Raw genomic sequence first — 22,092 nt, 5'->3', positions numbered from 1 at the left:
AACAGACGGTCGCCTTCGTTTAGAATTCACGCCCGCGCGGAAAGGCGGTGATATGTCTCACAATGGGCGGATAGGTCGATTCCACCCACGCAGACACCCCGATGACAAAAGCAAGCGCACCTAAAACGCTGCCCACGAATATTAAGTTTGCGCCTTTATGCGCATTTCTTGAATATATATATATATATATATATATATTTATTCAACTTTACTTATGTAATTGTACCATTACAAGTAAAGGCACTGCATAAAAATACTACTTAAGTAAAAGTTTAGAAGTATGGTCTAAATGTATTTTATTTATAAATACATTTATAAATTTATATAATTTAATATATAAATTTATATTTATAAATGTATTTATAAATGTATGTATTTGTAGCAAAAATGTAGTTAAAGTATGAAAGTAAATATCCTGGTTTGATCCCTCTAACTGATATATTTTTGATATGTATCCTCATTAAATTATTAGATCCTTTGATCCTTAGTAAAGCACCAGTGTGTAAGCAGCATGTTACTGTTGTAGCTGCTGTAGGCGGACAGAAACTGTAACCACATAAGAAATACGTGGGACGCAGGACTTTTTAAGGGCCATATGCAGGATTTAATCATACCCCCCATCACAACCCCACTTCCATGTGCAGATGTACACAGCAACAACTAATATACAGTTTGTGACTGTACAAAACAAAGACTGCGACAGGATCTGAACTTCCTTTTATAACTTTAATCTACATTCTCTGATTTTGTTATAGCTTCCACAAGTCCCCAAATTTGGTATAACACGTCCCAAATAGGGCATTAGCTTTGTCCCATCAAAAAAGGAGGAGCACTTGCACCATAACAAAATCAAGAGAAGTCATAATGGACATAATAGGAAAAAAATAAACATAACGATATTGTAAGTCGGTTCACATTTTCCATGAGTTTTTTTGGCCTCTCGTTTAGTTTGCTCATCCCTCAGGCCTGCTCCGATTTTATGTTATTATTGCAGAACAAACATTCAACCCAAAACAGATTCAATGATATATACATACAGAGAGAAAGAGATAAATATAATCACTGATTTAAAGTATTGCGATGCAAGCTTGTTTTATATAGTTATACAGTGTCATGCAAAATGCTACTCAGATCAGCTACACCGTGTAACTTACAAAACCTCCACAGTTTTACTCTCAGTTTTACAATATCCATTCTCATCGAGTGAACAATTCAGTAGGTGCACATGCGCATCATTTTCACATTAGTAAAGTACAATGTACAACATTATAATTCAAAAACAACATTGCCCTGAGCCACAGTTTGGCTGAGCAGAAGCGGTGATGGAGTAGTGACATCATGTGACACTTATGTTGGCATGTTAATGAACACATCACTTCATTCAGATGTAAAGGAATAGTGCATAAAAATAGATTAAACAATCATTTAATTAGTTGCCTCGCTTAAAACTTCAGAGGAAACAACAGACTCTAAGTTACATGGCTTCAACATTTTGCAGTCTTTTACTTATTTGGCACATTTGATATATATTCAGAAACACTTCCTGTTGTTCTGACTGTATCTGACATGTCTACTTGGCACTGAGATCCACCACCAGGTGCTGGTAAGCCAGGGTATTGCCTTTAAAGCTGGCAGCCAGTAGGATGTCCTTGTTGTCGACGGATACCAAGCTGAACGCCCTCGGGGCTCTCATGTTGAGCTCCTGGAAGGGCTGGAAGCGCTGAGTGAGGTCATCCCACATGTACACTCTGGAGAAGGAGAAATCACTTCCAAGAATGAGGTACTGGCGGAGGCCCACGGTGAAGGGATACACTGCCATCGAGCCCCGGGAGGGGAGAGTCTGGATCTCCGAGAAACGCTGGCCTTCCCAGCGGAGGATCTTGGAGTCACCGATGAAGCGTGTGAGGCAAAGGTAGAGAACTTTCCTCACCCAGAAGTGCTTCACCATCTGCACGTCAGCCAGCTCTGTGATCAGGGAGTGGAAAACAAACTGCTTCTGGTTTCGGTTCCACTGATAAACCACCGGCGGTTGAGAGGCGCTGGAGAGGATGAGATGAGGCTTCCCTCCGACATCGAGGAACTCCACATGGGTGTCTCGGTGCCAAGGATGGAGGGACTGGTGGGAGTAGAAACCATTGCTGTTCCAGCGATAGATGCTGGTGGAGCCTGCCTTGGAGCTGTCTGCTACTATGAAGTACCACTCTCCATCCAGCTCGAAGGTCTCCACGAAATTTGGTTTCCTCACCCGACTGGTGTCGATGTCTTGGATCTTCACGAAGCGCCGTGGGTCCTCTTCCCACCTGTGTTAACAAAAAGGCTGTCAGTGTATTCCCAAAGCTTTTAACAAATAAAGCAATCATTTTACATTTCAGCAAATTAGTTACATCTCATCTATGAAGCTATTGCCATGCCAGCAGGTACAGCGAGTCTGGCTTTGTCCAAAGCCAACAAAATAACTGATATCAAGGAGAGTCTCCACAGGAGCCTATCTGTTATTTCATTTTATAAAAAAAACTAAAACAAAAGCTTGTGCAATAGACTGCTGCATCTGACATGACTTGCTTCAGCCTCCAAACTTGAAGATGTTGCCAACTTCTTCAAACTCAGCTGGAGGCGTGAACTCGCCACACGAACGCGCTATTGTACTTATCTGACCAATGCTGCAACTGCTGGATAGTTTTTGCTAACTTTGTTCAGAGGTGGGCCTGAAGTTTCCTACCGTTTCCAATCTTTAGTGCTAAGCTAATAGTTTCCGTTCATATTTACCATACAGACATGAGAGTGGTATCAATGTCCTCATCTAACTCTCAGCAAGAAAGCAAACAAGTTTCTTTTAACACGTTGGAGATCACTAGCTGTATGTTGCTATTAGACTTACTTGTATATATGAGATCCACCAAACAGTTGAGCCACAACCATGTAAAGTGTGTTGTTTATCACCACTGGTTTGCAGTACACAGCAGAACGAGCTTTAGGAAAGGCATAGAGGCAAAAAAAAAAAAGCACAAAAAAACCCATCAGGATTCATTGGTTAACATGTTGTACAATTTTTCTGCTTTTATAGTCAGAAACTTACAAGTAATGTTGTGAAAGGTCCTAAAGTTCAACTCCACATGGTCCCACACATACAGGGTGCAGAACCCTGAATCAGGCTGAGCAAAGGCCACAAACTGATCTCCATTGAACTCATAGGACTCCACTGACACAGAGTGGAAAGGGAACGTTTCATAAACAGCAAAATCTAAAGGAAGAGAAAACAGGGTGACAAAGATGATAAACCAGGAAGTAATGCCATGACATCACCATCAGCAAAATGTTCAAAAGAGACAAAGACGAGGGTAAAACCTGCGCTGATACAGTTGAAGTCTCGCGGTGCGAGATCGCGGATTCTGCGCCCCTGAAACTCAAAGGGACTGGCACAGTAGATGGCAGGAACAGAAGTGTTGGTCTTCTCCATCCAGTCTACCAGCCACTTGATTTTACAGTCACAGCGGAAAGAGTTACCACGCAGGTCTCTGAGTAACAGGGAGGGAAAAGAGAAAATATGTCAGTTTCAAATCTCAAATGCTCAAAACATTGTTCATCAAAACCTCCTTTTCAAATCAATACAAGTGCATCAGCGTGGTGTGACCTAGAGCAGACTTAGAAACAAACCACAGACAGTCTGTAGATCTGTCCGGCTGGAGTGTGGTAGTCCACTAACCCCTCAGGGAGTCGGAGCGAACCATTGTTTTGCAGCGACAGATTGTAGAGTCAAACCTCAGGATGTCAAGACACTGTCTAGATTTCAGGGTAGGAACACTTACAGATCTGTGAGGATGTCTAGATGTGTGAAGAGATCTCTTGGCAGCTGCTGCAGGTTGTTGTTGGAGAGAGATCTGAAAAATGTGAAGTTATTATTATTATAATTACGTCATTACATAATCTGTAATTGGTTGTATTAAGCTCTATCAGTCACTACAGTTACGATGCGAGCTTTGAAAAACAGGGTTTGTTCATGTCATCAGTGACAACATACTCACAGATGAGTCAGGGACTTGAGTCCTCTGAAGGTGTACTTTGATAGAGCCTGGATGTCATTATTCTCAATGAACCTGAGAAGACATCAAATCACACAGTGATAGCAGCGACCTCTGAAAGGCAGCCAGTTTTACATAATGTCATTGTTGTTGGAGAGCAGGTTGTCGTTATGCAGAGTACAGCAGATAGAAAAAAGCAATGAGTTCACTTATGACAGGCTCTGCTTCTGGTGGATTTACAGTCAAACGGTAATGGTGCGAGTCTATTTCAAGGAATGAGTGAGTGTAGATGTGGTAATGCAGAGAAATGTCCTATAGACTTTTATATTTTGTGTATTCACTGCAAAGAAGAAGGTGAAGGATACACCGAGTGCAGCAGGTATCACAACGCTCAATGTGTCAGCAACATCTGATCATGTCCTGTGTCTGTTTTGTCTACTGACAGTTGCGGATATGTGCCATGTGCAGACTGTGTGGAGGTGGCTGGATAGGAAAATATGACTTTATTAGCATTCACAGCAGGTAGTGGTGGTAGTGGCAGTGATGCAGAGGCCTGCTGGTTGGGCTGCAGCCAAGAGCCACACAGCGAGCAGCAGCCTGAGGCATTGCCATCGGGGAAGGCTGCACACTCAAAAGCCATCAGCTAACTAGTTTCTAAAACCCATCAATTCGCTGGATGGCATATTCAGCTTTATCACACTGCAGAGGCGAAGTGCTCTCTGTCGCAGAAGAATTTATTTTCAGTTTTACTTTTGGCATTCTTCGCCATACTGCAGAGTTCACCCCTGAGATCTCCCCGTGAAAGGTTTGTTTTATTCACTTCTCAGAGAAATAAAGACGTATTATAGTAAATCATTCGCAAAAGCAAAACAGTGCATGACAGAGTGAAAATGGCTTTAAACATTTTACAGAACAGTTACATAAGATGCAATTACAGCATTACGGTAAAAGCTAAAACATAATGTAACCATAGCAGAAATAAGGAAGCGGCAGCAAACTGACTCAGTAATGTCAGTTCTAGTAGCCACACTGGTTATATCAGAACAATGAAGGTCATATCAGCAAAGCCCCTGAACGTACTGAAGTCAGAAAGGGTGCAAATTATTGCTTATGTAATGTGACTTTCCATTTAAAAGTGCGAGACTGTGTTATTTCTTCTTTAAAAAGTTTCAGTCTTACTCCAAAACTCTTCTTTGAGAAAAAGGTCGCTTTTTTGTCACAGTACGTCATTGCCTTAAAGATTAAATTCAGTCAAAAACCATTGTAAGGTGGTAATATATTTGCATTTAGTAGCATAAAGTGAGCAACTCACAGATACTGCAGGTGAGACAGACCAGCAAAAGAATCATCGGCAATCGTGGTGAATGTGTTGGAGTTCAAGAGCCTGTAGAAAAGAAGAAATCATTATTAACATGCCATTTCATGTTTATAAAGAATCCAAGTCAATGCCCTGCAATCATCAAATATTCGTTTATTTTCAATAGCATAGAACATTCACAGTAAATGAAGCCAACTGTAAGGCAAAAGTTCTTAACACAATAAATGCATTTGGGCTTTGAATAAACACTAACAGAGCTACACACAAACACACACATGCACATGAGCACACGCTCATGATTGCATCTGAGGAGATAAGCGAGCCTTTGTGTGGCAGAGCTGAAGGGAGTCAGTCATTGGCAATGACACTGATACAGAGCCACTTATTACTGCTATGTCACCACTGTTTTCAATAACCATTCATTTCTAGTGCAGCAGCTGAAGTCCTTTCATTGTCACTGCGAAACAAAAGCTGTCTGCGTGCTGCGTGAAAACATACCTGTGATGTCAAGCGTGTGTTTTCGAATAGTGACAACTGTGACCTGGTTTTAAGAGATATAATGTGTGAAAAGTTTGAGATGTTTTACGGATGTCATGCTGCTGTGTTGTTGGTCGGAGCACTCACAGGAACTGCAGTAGATGAAGGTGCGAGAACGCTCCCTCTGGGATCGTAGTAAAGGCTGCGTTCACCATAGTCCTGTTCAGAAAAACAACATCAGTTCTCATCAGATGTGTCATTTTGATTCACACAGGCAGGGCCGACGCTTACAAACATTACGTCATGCGTTTCGCAGAGGAAAAGTCCAACAGTTTTATTCTTTCTGAAGCCTGTCTACTCTACGGACAGGTCTCTCCTCGTAGTTTTAATTTCAGAAGGGGCAACATCTTCTTTAAAACTAGGACACATAACTTCCTTCTTCACTTCTTTACTTGTTCTACGTTTTAAAATGAGGACACCTTCCACCGGCCTGTACTCCTGAATCCTCCTGATTGTTTAAACTCAATATTCAACTCACGGGTGACGCAGGTCAATACATGACAAAAGGGAGTGCCTTGTAACCTACTCAGCAAAACATAACCTTGCCCCAGTCAAGTGTTAAGCTTTCCTCTTCATTATATGTGCTCCATTTATTGAGCACAACTCTCTTCAAGATGAAATCTCTCTGAGGAGAAGCAGGTCTTCTGCAGTGAGATAGGGAATCTATTGTTAGTAGTCCTCCCTGGAGCTCGACAGGATTTTACTGCTGTGCTCCCTCAACTAAATTCAGCATATGGCATCATAAAAGGTACATTATTATTGTAATATGATGCAAAGCGTCACTGAATCAAGAAAACATCACCAGGACACAGGCGTAGAATCACTTTACAGAAATTACATAATGGAGGGTGACATCAGTGATGTAGCCATCTGTACCAGCCTGCATTCTACTGAGACTTCACGCAGGTTATGAAAAGATGCTTTTGGTGGGAGAGAGGCACACATATTAATTTTTGACTCACAGAGAGATGATTCCAGGGGGGAAGCTTTTGGGAATCGCCTTGGTGTCCACACAGAAGGCACTGTCTTTGGTGCAGGAGCAGGTTGCAGGACAGCGTGGTATCTTAGGGGCTCTCCTGGCATTTGATTCCCGGGGCAGGCATAGGCAGAGACACAGAAGTGACAAGCAGAGCAGCCTCGTCCATCTCGGTCCGAGCTCCAGCATCCTGAGGCAGGAGGAAAAAGGGAAACAGTGTGAGCGAGCTTTTTGAAGTTTCTCTTCGGTGGCAGGTGCCTTGTTTGAGAGGCGATGGTCCGCCTGCCTACAACCCCAGCAGTTCTGTTACAGCTCAGTGCAGAGTTGAGAGAGAGATAGGAGATGGGTGAGAGAGAAAGGCAGGCGGGGAGGAGGGGGAGTGAGGGTAGTCCTGTGCACACTCGGTGGGCGTGGGTGCTCTGCAGCTTCCTTGGGATCTGTGCGATTCGTTTCTGCTGCTGCCAGAAAGCACACCGCAGGAATGATGAGCAAGGCTGCTTTCTGCCCTCTAGGACCTGTAGGCAGCGTCGCTGACAGTGAATTATTTACTATTGCACACGCAAAAGAACTTAAAACAACAGCAGCAAGGAGAGAGGGAAAGAGCAGGGGGTCTCACTGTCAGGAGTCTTTTCTGTGGACGTCTTATCAGGTGTGAAGTCCTGTCAAGCTGCTGCAGTCATGAGAGTAGACAAGGAGGCATCAAGGATGCAGGGAGAATGTGTGTGCATGCTTTCGCGTGTCGGAGGCTGTGTGTGTGGGAGGGTGCTTTTATTCTGGCAGTTTCAAAAGAGCAACCAGTGCAGAGATTATTTAAAATACATTAAGGTTCACGTGCTTTTCTCAAGAAGAAAAATAAGAACCACAACCTTTAAAACAATATGAATACCTCATGCTGCACATGAAAAATATCTGCCACAAGTTTCCAGAACCCAAAGTGACCATCTCTAATATCGAGTTTTATCTGGTGAAAATCCAAAGATACTCAGTTCACTGTCATATGAGAACAATAAAACCAGAAGAAAATCCCACGAGTACTGTAAAACAATACTCTTTTTGTGAAAGCCCTTCAGTCTGTGTCATTATGATATTACCTCTATAGTTTATAAGTGTCTATGAGCGCATACGTTGTATTGTTGGCAGCTTACACTGAACTGTGTATAAGTGGTGTTGATTTGTATCGCTAACTACAGGCTATTTATTTCCATACGGGCCCCAGTAAGAATCAATGCAGCGATAGAGTAGCTAATGGGGATCGAAACAAACAATATGAGGATCTAGAACCAGAGAATCTTGGACACTTTTCTTCAGATATTATATCAAATGATTAACTGATAAGCAGATTTCTCTCTGTTGATAGACTAATCAGTTCTGAATGAAAGAAATGTTTCAGTTTTATTTTGCTATGACATCATTGGGACCTCATCTGTAAGCAGTGTCAGACGGTTTGGCACGTGGACATCACTAATTAATTCCATCAATTGCCCTAAAATTCATGTTTTAACATTTAATCTTTTAAATAAAGCTGTAAAGCTTTAAAAAACTATGTAATAAATATTTTTAGTAGTCACTTTACTTTACAATGTAAAAAAATCGTATTATCGTATTAGGCAAAGGTCTATTTCTTCCTCTTCTCCTGTCTTTTGTATCTACAATAATTCACATAATGCAATAGATTTGTGATCTCTTTAATTAAAAATGTGGGCATTTGCTGCAATTAAAATGTATCACGTATCAGAGCACATCTTTCCTTTAAAAATCACATCGGCTAATCTTTATGAAACTATAAGAACTGTTAAATCCTTTGGGAGATAAGTCCAATCGGCATTGTATTATTTTTACAAACAAGAAAAGTAGAAAAGACATTGTTAGTACAGGCAATCATGTGCAATTAACAGAGAAGCAACAGATACATTATTAAGAGGTATGAAAACAATTGTGCCAAGTCACTGTCAGTCCTGACTCGTGACACCAGAGTGCAGTGTTGTCCATGAAATAAAGTGTATTCAGGGAACTCGTGTGTGCAGAGAGCTGCTAAACGGCCAGCGGCGGGGCTGCAGCCTGTGCCTGGCATTGCCAGCTTTCCTGCACAACGACTCTGTTGTCACAAGTAACCCGTACTGTCTGTCCAGGTCTCAGCACATTGTTCCCAAACCAGATACACAGCTCGGGGTGTGAAACACAGCAGCAGCAGCAGCTTCTTCTACTAATTTTACCGCAGAGTAAAACTCTGCAGACCAAATAAATATCTGGTTTAGTTTTTCCTAAAACATTTTTTTCTTTCTTTCTTTCTTTCTTTCAGTCACTGTGCCCTCTTCTCTGATGTACGTCTACTGAAAGTTATGAAATGAAATTTTTAAAAAAGCATCATCTCGACGGATGAAAGAAGAAAACCTCTGAATGCCTGAAGGGACTTCATTTGAAATCTGCTAGATGTTTTCTTTCTCTGGGGAAAAGTTTGATGTTTATCAGTGAGCGGCTGTCACAGAACCAGTGTTTTCTTAGAGAAATATTTCTCCCTCAAATCTGCGCAGCAGTTGTAGAAATTCAGTTACAAAGTTATGGGTGGTGTCCTTTGGTGACTTATCCAGTTAAGGAAAGCCATTTCCTGTACAACAGTTTTTTTTTTTCATGGTTTATTTTCTTTGTGCAGCGTGTTTGCACACGTCGTAGCGTTTTTTTTTTGTGCTAACTGTATTTGTGGATTTATGTAAGTTATGTGCAGTGAGGAGAAGTTAATGCCTGAGCTTACTCCTTGCAGAGCTCCACCCAATCCAGACCTCCGGTGGGAACCGGCATAATTGCATGGCATAGAGAGGGGAGCATGAAACAGCAGCTGGAAACCCTCACATGGCCTGTGTGGGGTAGAGGAATCTGAAATGCTGCTGAGATTAGTTCACAATATTCGGTCTATACACGCACTAAAACCACGGATCTTAAGTTTAAAATACTGCTTTGGAAGAAAAAAAAAAAAAAAAACCACTGTGTGAAATAAATAGGCTACGACGTCAAAGCATGTATGAGATCATCTTCAGAAACAACAGCTTTGCGTGTGGGGTACTTACACCTTTAAAGAAAAAAGGTTGAAAAAAGTTCTTGCTGAGCCTTTGATAAGTCTGTTAATGTTACGTGAAGCAACCCACAGCTGCACATGGTAGTTTAGTTTAGCATAACGCCAGCCTAGGTAACTATAAAAATGTTAATCTATAGTGCATTTCTACCAATTTCCCAATTTTATGCTAAGCTACGCTGCTCACCCTAGCTACAGACATGAGTAAAAAAAAAGAAAAAAGAAGCTTTTCAAATCTCAACCTGACAGCAAATAAGCTGGTTTTCCAAAAACCCTCCCATTAATATAACATCTTTTAATTTGGTCGGCCACCAGGGGGCAGCAAAAAAGAAGCTCCGTAAACACAGCTCGACTTTCTTAAGTTGTGATGGCAAATTGGTTCACAAAGTGTTGCTCTTCATGTCCAAAAATTAAAGAGCAACATCCCTTATTCATAGTCAGGTGACAGTGGTGATAGTTACATAAAACAACAAATGTGTGGCCTAGACAACCGAACTATCTTAAACTTACTACGAAGTTCTGCAACGCCGAGAAGAGCTGCAGATTTGGCTGATAATTTTCTATAATTTTAGCACCATCACATTATATTCATAACATACATTGGTATGTTCAATATCGCTTTTGTAAAGCAAATAAATACATTTCTATATTTCAGTATGATTGATAGAACATGAAGAGCTGAAGGCCTTTTTAGTGAAAAACATTATGTTGTTCTGCAGCAGCGCTGAGGACAAAGTCATTGTGCTTCTAGAAGCAGTGCAGTCAGGTATTGTAAAGAATTAACAGCTGTGCCTTTTGAACTGCCTTGTTTCATATGAACCCTTCAAAGTAATAAAAGAAAGTTCAGCCAAGTTACCACTCACTCAGAGCTCAACATTAGAGGGAACATTTGGCCATGCTGAGTTTGGCAAAAACTAGTCATCAAACATTACAAATGTTCCTCTCTGCCAGACTCTCCTCGTCTCATTATATAGTCTGTCTGTGTTCTAAAATCAGAGCTTTACACCTCCTCGTCGGCCAGACCTGCCTCACCGGGAATCAACCCCATTTGGACAACTTTAACTCCACGTCACAGCCACACTTAACAGTGACCGTATTCTCCTCCGCTTCAAACCCACATCCCATTCTGATCGTCGGCCAAGCAGCCTGAAAAGACCTCTCTGCTTCCATTTCTGTTTGGTTTTCACGGTTGGGCCTCCTGGCTGCACAGTAAGCAGGAAAAACTAAATAGGAGGAAAGATGAAATTTGTTTCACTTCAGTTCTTTTCAGGGAAAATCCCAGCCGCTCCAGGCAGTGCACTCACGAAGGTGTTGAGACTTCAGTCAGACATGTGCACACACGTTATGGTGTTTCTATACTGTAGATACAGCACTGAGACATGACTGCTATATGTCTGCGCCTCCTCTGCAATTCTTCACGCAAAGTGATTAACAGAGGTGGACAAGGGCACAAATAAACAGGTGATTCTGAGGCATTAAATCATCAACTCAATCTTCGTGTGTCTCGGTGAGGCCAGTGGCCGACAGATGCCAGTAATTCAGATGGGCAAGACAAGTTGACGTCAGACTTGGTGAGTCAGGAGCAACTAATGCATTCACATGTGACCAAGAATTCAATAAGGTAAGTGTTTGTCGCAACACGTCCGCGCTGAGCACAAATCTGTCATGTTTGATGTGTCTGTCTTTAACAAGTAATTGCAGGGTTGCAAACATGCGAATAAAATTTACAATAATTTCATATTAGACAATAAAGGTTGAGGCCTTGGACAAGTGTGTTTGCAGCGATTAAGCCTATGAAATGAAACCGAGGGACAAAGGCAGGCTGCAGGGTACCTTTAGGATTTTATACCCAACTGTGCCAAGAAAACAACCATCCCAAATTGCTCTGATTCTTTGCCTTGCTCTCAAAGTGCGGCTCAGTCACTGGAAGGTATATCAGCCAATCTCATCCCAGGCTCAATTCAATTAAAGAGAGTACAAAGACATATGGCTCAGGGGCGAGTGATATGATTAGAGTCCTGTGCACAACGACGCTGCTGCTTTGATTCATACCCTCTCTTATCTGGTCACTGGCGGCGTGAGGGGCTTCGAGCTGAAACACATGAGGAGGGCTTCCTCAGGTGAGGTGCAGTATCCTCAAGGGACTTTAAAAGGCTTTCTGAACTAATACCTTGCCATCAGCATGTCACATCGTTATCTCTGCAGTAAAAACAGACTGCAGTCACAAGAAATCACAAATCTGCCTTTTTCTAAAACAGGGATTCTCTGCGGATGCTGACATTTTGAGACTCAGGGGATCAGGAAAATCCTCCAAAAACCAAAGGCCATGCTGCTATCTTAGTTTTCAGACAGGACAATGCAAAGGAGCAACTGTACCCCGGCCCTCCCCCCGCCGTCGAGCTGAACTGCCATAAAAGACAAGCGATACGCCTCTTGGGACAGGGATGTGTCGAAGGAATGCATGTGCAGGTATCCTGCTGCCTGTGGGGACTGTGGAGAAAGGCCCAGCACACCAGTTGATCCTGTTTGATAAAGGCCCTGACAGGCCCAGATTATATGTCTCAGCCTGGAGGAGGTGTCTGTGTCTCATTCCTGTGCTGAAGAAAGTCGATCTGGTGGGAAAGAGGCGGGGCCATGCCTGTAGGCGTCAGTTTTTGTATGGACGCCAACACACACACCTTGTCAGGCAGACACCACTACCACTACCGCCTCTCCACCCCACTGCCAGCTCAACACCAAACAAACATCCTCACCCATCTCATTTACCTGACCACACCCGTGCCTCCAGACGCCATAAATACTCTTTCTACAAATCATGACAGATATACAGAACACTGCGGAAACTTTATCGCAAAATTTATTGGTTTCAGTATTGCCTCTGGCACTTTTGCAGATTTTAGTTAATAAAGTAGAGCACAACGACAAATTACAGCAAATAAAATACAATGAAATACGTTATAAGGGGAGCACAAGAAATAAGGGGGGGGGGGGATTGGTGTTTAGGAGGAAGACAGAAATGAATTACACCGGGTAGCACTTTATCATACAGCAATGTGCCAACAAGACTTATAAAGGCTTGTTAAAAGTGCCGCAAGTCAGTGCTGGATGAACACGACTGTTAATGAGTGAAACTATAATATGTGATTATACAGTACAATACTGTGTTTTGTAATATGTCAACACTTTTTATTCTTTAATTACACATGAAGACCATTTTCTCAAAGGTTTGTGTCCCGATCCCACACAGATACTCATTATTTACAAAATACTTAAGAGTATAATTTCTGTCTTCTACCTCTGTAATGCCCAATAATTATACCCCTGTCGTCAATAGTTTTGTTTTCATCCTCTGCATCCAGTGCTCGAAGTGGAAAAAAATAAGTGCATCAGCATTACAGTGAAACGGATTAAAGTCTCCCCTTAAACACAAAGTTTTCCTCCTCTTCCCTTGTACACATGTCCCGGTACAGATATCCATTTTTTGTAATGATACTATAATTTAATGATTGTATATACTATATTTATTACACTGTGATGTAAAGTAGTGTAAAGTGTTACCATGCAGATATTTCCCTATGAACTTATTTTGCTTCCGGTTTTTGTGATGTGGAGAAAGACAATAGTTAGATATGCAGTGAGTGACAGGGTGTGCCCCAGGCTCACCCCTTCTGTCACGTCTGTCCCACAGAGCAGCCAGGGCACCGGGGGACCTGTCATAAAGACAGCCTTCTCACAAACAGGGGTCCGGGCCCTCTGTGCAGCCAGAAACATCAACAACCAAAGAGCACAGATGAGGAAGGGACACCGACTGTCTTCGGCTGTCATTCCTACTTCAGGGGGCTAACCGAAGGTTCAGAGACTTCGAGAAAATATTTACATCATTAAAAGTATTAAATATTTGGTTCAGCAGCAAAACAGCAACCTACACCCAAAACCACAGTGGTCACATATCGACCCAAAACAGCTGTTCATCATTGTAACTGGGTGGGGGATCTGTCATAGCGACAAAACAACAGAACATTTAAATTCGTTCTCAGCAATCTGTGGTGCACCGGAGCTGAGCCCGTCGGCTGCGGTTACCCACACACTTCATGTCTCAACTGTCTGAGGTCTCTTTTTTTAGGTACTTGGCATGGGGAGGAATGTGAGGACAAGAGACATGTCTCCTTCACCTTGTACATGGACGCTGGCCAGAATGATATTCATGAGTTCTCGTGTTGGACTGCTGTAACCCCCTCTCACAGTCTTTTCATGTGCATTGACAGCGTCCCTGCACTAAACTGTCCTCCCTCGCTCCCATAAATAATCAGTTCATTTGTGAGGAGACAGAGGTGCATGACAACAGGCTGATGTCACCGCTCCTTCTTTCCTAAAGGCTCAAGTAAGCAGAAACACACACACATACACACCATCACCAGTGCCATCATCACCACCAGGACCCTCTCTCCTATCTCCATGACGCTGAGAAATGATCCCTGATTGACGACGTGTCTCCTCCACAAGGAGAGTTGAAGGGCAGGTCATCTGTCACTGCTGACAGGAAACACAAGGTGGAGGTTAATGGAGAGGATCAGGCTTTACTCCAGACCTGCAAATGATAATCCCAAACTGGAATAAATCAAACCAACGCTGGTAAACAAGAACACAAAGCAAGAACTCATCCAACAGGCCACCAAGGAAACATAAACAACGCGCATCTTGCTCATATTACTGACTTGCAGAAAAGCTCCAAAGTTTGCAAATGATATGTTCATTTTATGTCATTAATATTTTCAAGATGTGATGCCTTCCTGCCCACATGAGGCAAACCATTCTTGTAACTGTATGTGGTATGGAAGTAAAATATTCACATCAACAAGTTTAGTGAATTCAAAATTTGTATTTGCCGAAGAAATAAAGGGTGACAGTCTATTCAAAAATAGCAATCCATTTTGTAATAATCACATTTATCGTTCAAAGGTTTAATTCGCTCGGTTAGTTTAATTGTTCAACAAGTTGGGGGACTCGTGGGAGACTAATTTCAACAAGACTAATGGGCTATAGCCACGTTAGCTGGTCTGTTGGGCTTTACTTACACCAGCAGTACTTTGAGCTAAATGTTAAGTCATACATATATATTTTTTTTAAATAAAAATGTAAAGAATGAGCTAGATTTAGCATAATATCGATAATCTCTTTCCTTCATTCATGTTAGCTTTAGAGAAAGGGGACTTACCATTATAGATTATATTCAACACATAAAATACTTTCAATACCTTTGAAATATTTTCCCTGTTGCTTAGTTTTGGCATTTCTTTCTTTAGAACATTAAAAATATCACAAATATCCAACATTTTCTGCCATTACAACTGGCCAGACTCATGCTGCAATATGGCGGCGGCCGTGACGCATCTCATAAGCCGGATGTTGCTCACAGCGAACCAATTGATATTGAGCAGGCATGCATTCATTTGCTAATAAGTATTGAAGACAAAATACATCCGGACAAATTGAAAAGTTAGAAAAGTCAGCTATTCACGAAAGTTATGAATTCATAAGAAGTGAAATCGGAAACAATAGCCCGTAGTTGGGACACCTATTGAAAGCTACGGAAGCCGAGAGCTGCCATGTTTGTGATTATTTTTTATATATACAAAATATATATATTTTAGGATCTTTGGGAATGTTTGTTAATGGTGTAAGATATTAAGTTTTGAAATTCCCTTCAATGGTTTGATTCACATTCAAACCAAAGTTGTGTTTCACGAGCGCCTTTGGAACAACTGATTTTTTTTTTTTTTTTTTAAATCACAAAGCGTGTAATCCAAATGAGTGTTTTGAATTGTCTTGATGCTTTTTGGGTGGTTGATTTGAGAGGATATTTTGCAATATTTAAACATCGGCCCACAAAATTTGATCTACTTAAACATTGAGATCCCTAGTGAGTTTCAGACCGACACATTTCTAAATTTGCATCTCGCATCCTGCAATTACAGGCATCAGTCTGATTATTATTATTTTTTTTTTAAATTTTTAAATATGCAATAAAATGTGTTGAAAATAAGCAGCTGGCATAATGGTCAGCACAGTCAGTACATCAGGCTGACCAGAAGTGAGCAAGGGTGTCGCTGGAGCTTTAACATACCAATTACAGCTGGGTAATGCACGGATGGCTGAAATTCCAATATTCCCAAATCAATTTGCCCTCCCCTATCGGTTGCATCTAGTAATGTCTGTGAGAAGACAAAAACAGGACTTAGCAGTCTTTTCTTCTTTCATCTCACTGGATATAAACGATTTAATTACATACAGTTATATTCCCCCGTCATAACAGTGAACAACAAACACCTTCCCCCTGTGTGTCCTCATCACAGCAAAATATAGACACACACCGAGTCAGTTCATAAATCACTGCTATCAGCTGAGCCTCGACAGTTTAACTGTTGCTGTACTGGAGGATGGATGATGAACTTTGCTCTACCAAACTCTTCCTGTGCCATCTGTCAGAAGTGATAACACCCTCCACCTAATGGCACCTCTGCACCATTAGCAGGTTATAAAGCAAGGCCTGTCCAGTCCTCTCCATTCTTAAAATAGAGCTCTTTATAGTCACCTCAACCACGGCACACAGATCATACTTTTTATTACTTCTCGTTTCCAGGAGTGAATGACATTTCTCCCACAAACGATATCGTTTGAATCCTGGAATTGCGAGTGGAAGTCTGGACGGGACTAATCCCACTCAGGCAGACGTTGTATCCTTGAAGACCACGACGTGTACTGTTGAGAGTACGGTATTTCTAAATTACAAATCCCAGCATCTTACATTCATATAACTGCTGGCATAAAAGTAACGTAGATCTGTTATCCATTAGCGAACAAACTGCTCTCCCTCTTTGCTGTAATACAGTAAGCACTGAGGGCTAACTGCATTGACCTGAGCTGTAAGAGCTGGCTTCTAAAAAGGGTCGAGAGCCAGTCGCGCTGTGCGGCTGATTTTAGCCTGTTGCGTGGAGACTGCAATCCAGGTGATGCATCAGCCAATGGCAGGGAGCCAGAGCCAGATACGGGCATCAAGGTTGGCGCAGCTGATGGATGGAAGTGTAGCACCAGCACTTGCCAAGCCATTCACACGGTCATAAATTACATGTTTACTGCCGGCTGTGGCTCTCTGCACCCGCCAACATTTCTTCTGATGTCAGCAGCACATTATCATATCTAATCAGACCCCAGCAACCCGTGTTAAATGGGTGGGAGATTGAAGTAGCATTGGTCCATCTCTGTAAACATAATTTACATCACAACATGAAAATCTTGATATTTATAGGGCGATTTATAGAGTCGAGTTCAAACTGAAAGCTCCGCTGGTTTGTTTATCAATAGCATTTTATTTAATGTAATCTTTTTTACGATGACATACGTGTTCTGCAACTCTTCATCAGAAGTTATATGGCAGCAAATGTAACTCCTGTTAAAGCATTTACAGTAGAAGATAAGTTCATCACATGGAAGGCATGCACAGTGGAAGTGCATGTTGTTGACTGAAGCGGATTACTCTGGATTTCAACAAGCATGGTGTACAACCAGGACTATTTACAGTTGTGACCATCCTTGAGGTTAAATGAACAATCTTGAATGAGACAAGAAAAGTGTCCACACACACCTGGCATACACACACACACACACACACACATACGGACACACAGACACCCTACAGACATTTTCATAAATCTATTTCTTCTGCTGGAGAAAAACCCAAACACTGAGTTACTGTATTGCAAGGTTGAGTCATGAAAAGTACTTAAAGTTAAAAAAATAGAAAACCCAATATATATTTTTCCATCCATGTGTATGCAGTGAATTTTGGGGAAATCAAAGCTGTGATACAGCGATAAAACTGGCCATGTAATCCTCAGCAATTTTACAATACTCTCATGTAACAACTGCCCCTAAGGACTATATTTAAAAATGGATCAAACAAAAGCATCCTTGTACAAAAGAAAATAAATCAATTATGGTAATAAAAATAAGAGTACAGTGTAAATATATATTCATATTTATAACTTTCTAACTGTATTTACAAGAAGATAGTGAATGATGCACTGGATCACGGTGCTGTACGTCTCTTGGATTTGGTCTGAAATGCAGAAGGCGGTCGGCCCTTCACTACTGATGAAACGACCTCGGAGGAACAAACAAAATGTAACCTACAAAAACCAGACATGATCCTAGTCGAGCTTCTCGATTCTCCTGACCCAACGTTGGAACGCCCAAAGTGGGGAGAAAAGTGGAAGTCTGCTCGTTTCTGACACGGTGACAAACACTGTGCCTGCCACTTGGGTTAATACAAAGTGCCTCATAAACATCGTCACCACCAAGAACCGGGAAACGGCTGCAGTCTTCAGTCCATGTCACCCAACAAGTTCTACAAGGTGTCTCCACGCTCCTTTCTCACAGAGCACCAGTGTTTTTTTTTTTAGCTTCATCTCTGGGAATGTGGGGAGGAGTCCAACCCTGCGAGGACGGGAATGGAGGAAATGTCAATGTTTGTCTTAATGAAGATGAGGTATCAGCGTTTCTTAATGGCTGCCCCATTGGAGTGGGGAGGGAACTTTGGCAGGCAGGGCTCCTCCGCTCCAGCGTCGTGGGAGAAAACAGAGTCCTCGCCGGAGGAGCAGGTGGAGCTGCGGGTGTCCGGGTAACTCAGGGAATATTGGTCCAAAGGCACCGAGAGCTCCAAATACTCCTGCAGGCACAAAGGGAGAAGAAAAATGAGCTTTTCCTTTCCAGTACAGACATATCTGCTACTTCTTGGATTTTTGAGGGGAGGATAACTGACCTGGTTGGATGTCATGGCCAGACAGCGATCGAGGTCTTCTACCAGCTGTTTGAATGTGGGTCTATGAGACGGCACAGCATGCCAGCAGTCCCTCATCATCATGTACCTGGACAGATCATGAGATTAAAAATCAAGTAGTCCAGTTTTATCCTCTCACCACCAACTCTCAAACATTATATATAATAATCTGGTTCAACGCAGGACTGGTTATGAAAGCCCATAAACAGAAAATCACAGAGCTTCATTCAGTTAATGTGCACAAATATCAGTGCATCAATGAGACACACTCTTAGACTCCCTTTCTGTAATTATCACGTGCTTGAAAATGATCCTTGTGACTTCTCCAGAAAGATTACAACTGTACACAAGGCCTTTGTCTGTATTTTAGGCAAAATCAAATCAAATAATTACCATAACATTACATCTTAGGATTTCTGCCCTAGTGTGAAACAACGACAATCTGGATGGAACCTGAAGTTTTTCAAATCATAGATTCAGTCAAAAGGTCATCCAACTTGTAGTTTAAGATTTCATGATATGAAGAGTTCACCCAGAAAAAGTCTGAAGAACATGCAACCTTTTGGATTTTAGGTGTGTAGTGTTAACTCACATCTCATGAGTGCATGTTGAGGGCTTGTCCATGCGGTGACCTTCCTTCAGCAGCTTGAAGAGCTCTTCCACTGGAACGCCGGGGTACGGAGAGCCTCCCAGGGTGAAGATCTCCCAAAGCAGCACCCCGAAGGACCAGCTGCAGACAGAAACGGACACGAGCGTATAGGTTTTCTGCACGAATGTATGATTTCCTCGCATTCCGTCGAGGCTGAATTGGTAAAGTAAAGGGCACGAGATACTCACACATCACTCTGGTGTGTGTATATCCGGTCAAACAGGGCCTCGGGGGCCATCCACTTGACTGGTAAACGACCCTGTGGGAAAGGTATACACGTTACTTTGCTCTCTAAGGTGTGTCACTGTGTGAATAGCATTGAGTAAATGAGGAGAATACTCACATTGGTGGTCTTCTTATAGTAATCAATGTGGTGGATATCTCTTGCCAGGCCGAAGTCAGCTATTTTCATCACATTGTCCTCTGTTACCAAAACATTGCGAGCAGCAAGATCTCTGTGGATGCACTGCACAAATAAAAACAGACGTCACTAGAACTGTAAAAGCAAGTCATAATTATTGTCCATCGAGAGGCATTACTCCATTTGATTAAGTAAATGTATTATGGAAGGCTGATAATTGCTGATTGTACTCTGTGGTTACCTTTTTGGAGGATAAATACTCCATGCCTCGGGCAACTTGGTAAGCACAGGACACCAGGTCTTTGATGGACATGTTCTCCACAGGAACCTGGTCTGGGTTATAGCAGTACTCCATGCCCGGTGGGCGCCGAGCTCGCAAGTACTCCCGCAGGTTGCCCTTGGATGCATATTCAACTATCACATATAGTGGACCTAGAAATTAACGGAAGAAATACCAGAATAAGTTAATTGATATGTGGTACGTGTTGATCCTACAGTATATACAGTCCCGATACAAGGTCATGTTTAATCAGGCCATTGGAATCAACTTTGTGAGTGACAACATGTTGGATGGAGTTGTTTAAGTTCCTTGCGTAAATGAACATATCCTGCACGTGTTAGCAGATGTTACAAATACTTTGAGGTCAAAAGATGAAAACCAGTTACAAAAAATGCAATTCAGTGTCAAAACAGTTGGTAAATAAAGAGGAATGAACAAAGAGCTTTATGTTGCAGTGTGAAGGCAACACAGCGATATGCACTGCGGGGTCATTAGAGGTTAGTTTCCTTGAGTTTTTCATCAGGGATGATTTCAGAGAAATGACAGCAGCTGTGGTCGATTCAAACTGCGAGCTCGGAAGCTGGTGTCAGAATCGCTTATGCATGCTGCTCTACACATCTCTCAAAGTTAAGGTTCACAGCTACACTGTTATTCACTGCACTGTTCGGAGGGACAACAGCATGCGTGTGCGTGTGCGTGTGCTGGTCTGAGCAGACCAGGGCGGGTCAGAAGCCGGCCCCTCTCTGTCTGGTCTCACCATCCTGTGTACAGGCACCCAGCAGGTTAATGATGTTCTTGTGCTTCCCGATGATCTTCATCATCTCCATCTCTGAAATCAGGTCTGACAGGTCTTTCTCTGTGGCATCAGCTGTAAGGGAGGGAAGAAAATAAAATTGTATTAAGGTGATTAGGACACCTTATGTTGGTGAAAAGGTCTCACAAAAAGCACCTTACAAAGTATATTTACCAACAGTGCAGCTCTTAAGGAGTTGGCTGGTGTGTTTTCGAAAGCTCCCTGGGGAAAGGCATTTAAAGTACGAGACAATAAACGCTACTTTCCCTACATCTTCACTCCCCTGTGCAGTTTAATGAACACTTTTATATGGGATGTCAAGGGTTCTCATAAATCTTTACTCTGCTCTGCTATTTGCACAATGGCTGTGATCCAACGGCAGATGTCTCTTAGAATCACTTCGTCAGAGTGTCGGTGGTTGAAGCTTTCTCTTTCCTGAAGCCAGGACTCTGGGCTTCTCCAAAATTTATTACAATGCACTGAAGAAAACTGCAAATCACCAACTTATTCCAGCAGATCTCATTAGTTTAAGCATCCATCCATCCAAGTCTACTGTATTCCAAGTTTTAAGAGGAACAGGACACTTACATTTCAACATTTTGACAGCAACCTTGGTCACACGGTTTGGCTTCTCTTTGTCAAGACCCAGGGCCTCCCCCATGACCACCTGACCGAAGCAGCCTTCACCCAGTGGCTTCCCAAGAACAAGTCTGAGGGGCACAAGACACAGGAGATGATTGTTAACAGTCAATGACGTTTGACTCAAAATCTGTATCATGTGCGTGATAAAAGTTTTCCCTTTAGCTTTTAATCTTCAAAATTTGAATATGTTCACTCATTCCACCTGTTAATCTCGTGCAGTTTAGTCTCCTTTTTGAGGACGTGAGAGAAACTTTCACTTCACTTGTGCAGCTGGCTCCTCTCCCAGCACATTGACAATTTCAGCCCTGAAACCTTTCTTTCAGAGTCGGTGTTCCAGCCTCTAAGCTGCTGTTGCCTTGTCTGAAGGTTTTGTCTGAGACATACCTGTCCCGGGGAAGCTCCCAGCGGGGATCCTGGGGCAGTTCATACTCAGACACTCCTGACAGCATCGGAGAGCCACTGGAGGAGAGGCGGGAGGGACGGACGAGCATCACTCCAGAGTGGATGGAGGAGCTGGAGTCCACAGACACCTGAGGTATGAAACAGTGACATTACTTCTCTCATAGTGGATCAGACACCAGCAGTAGGAGTTTAATTAGCCAAGAGAGAGAGCC

General features: G+C 42.4%; 2 protein-coding genes across 7 annotated transcripts in view; both read right to left on the bottom strand.

Moving 5' to 3' along the window:
* Positions 1–712: 712 nt before the first annotated feature.
* Positions 713–7,289, bottom strand: lgi3 (leucine-rich repeat LGI family, member 3). The gene is made up of 9 exons (XM_069706696.1): positions 6,837–7,289; positions 5,962–6,033; positions 5,332–5,403; positions 4,023–4,094; positions 3,807–3,878; positions 3,346–3,515; positions 3,077–3,241; positions 2,879–2,969; positions 713–2,300 (listed from the first exon to the last, which is right to left on the bottom strand). The coding sequence occupies exons 1-9, from the start codon at positions 7,037–7,039 to the stop codon at positions 1,571–1,573; spliced, it is 1,647 nt and encodes a 548-aa protein (XP_069562797.1). The 5' UTR covers positions 7,040–7,289; the 3' UTR covers positions 713–1,570.
* A 5,467-nt stretch (positions 7,290–12,756) lies between these two features.
* Positions 12,757–22,092, bottom strand: part of fgfr1a (fibroblast growth factor receptor 1a) — a 38,336-nt gene continuing 29,000 nt past the window's right edge. For all 6 annotated transcript variants that reach the window (XM_069706692.1, XM_069706691.1, XM_069706690.1 and 3 more), the window contains 9 exons: positions 21,863–22,008; positions 21,425–21,546; positions 20,801–20,911; positions 20,005–20,195; positions 19,746–19,868; positions 19,591–19,661; positions 19,346–19,483; positions 18,736–18,841; positions 12,757–18,642 (listed from right to left, as the gene is read on the bottom strand). In XM_069706692.1, the coding sequence (XP_069562793.1) occupies positions 18,466–18,642; positions 18,736–18,841; positions 19,346–19,483; positions 19,591–19,661; positions 19,746–19,868; positions 20,005–20,195; positions 20,801–20,911; positions 21,425–21,546; positions 21,863–22,008 (1,185 nt within the window). In that variant the 3' untranslated portion in view covers positions 12,757–18,465. The remainder of the gene's footprint in view (positions 18,643–18,735; positions 18,842–19,345; positions 19,484–19,590; positions 19,662–19,745; positions 19,869–20,004; positions 20,196–20,800; positions 20,912–21,424; positions 21,547–21,862; positions 22,009–22,092) is intronic.

The sequence above is a fragment of the Brachyistius frenatus genome, unplaced genomic scaffold (genome assembly GCF_029030835.1).
Source record: "Brachyistius frenatus isolate BFR_SWC_R1_liver_20210118 unplaced genomic scaffold, ASM2903083v1 Contig_64, whole genome shotgun sequence".
In the NCBI taxonomy this organism is placed as follows: Eukaryota; Metazoa; Chordata; class Actinopteri; family Embiotocidae; genus Brachyistius; species Brachyistius frenatus.
The sequence above is the reverse complement of the archived record's forward strand: the minus strand, read 5'-3'. Positions and strand labels throughout refer to the sequence as shown.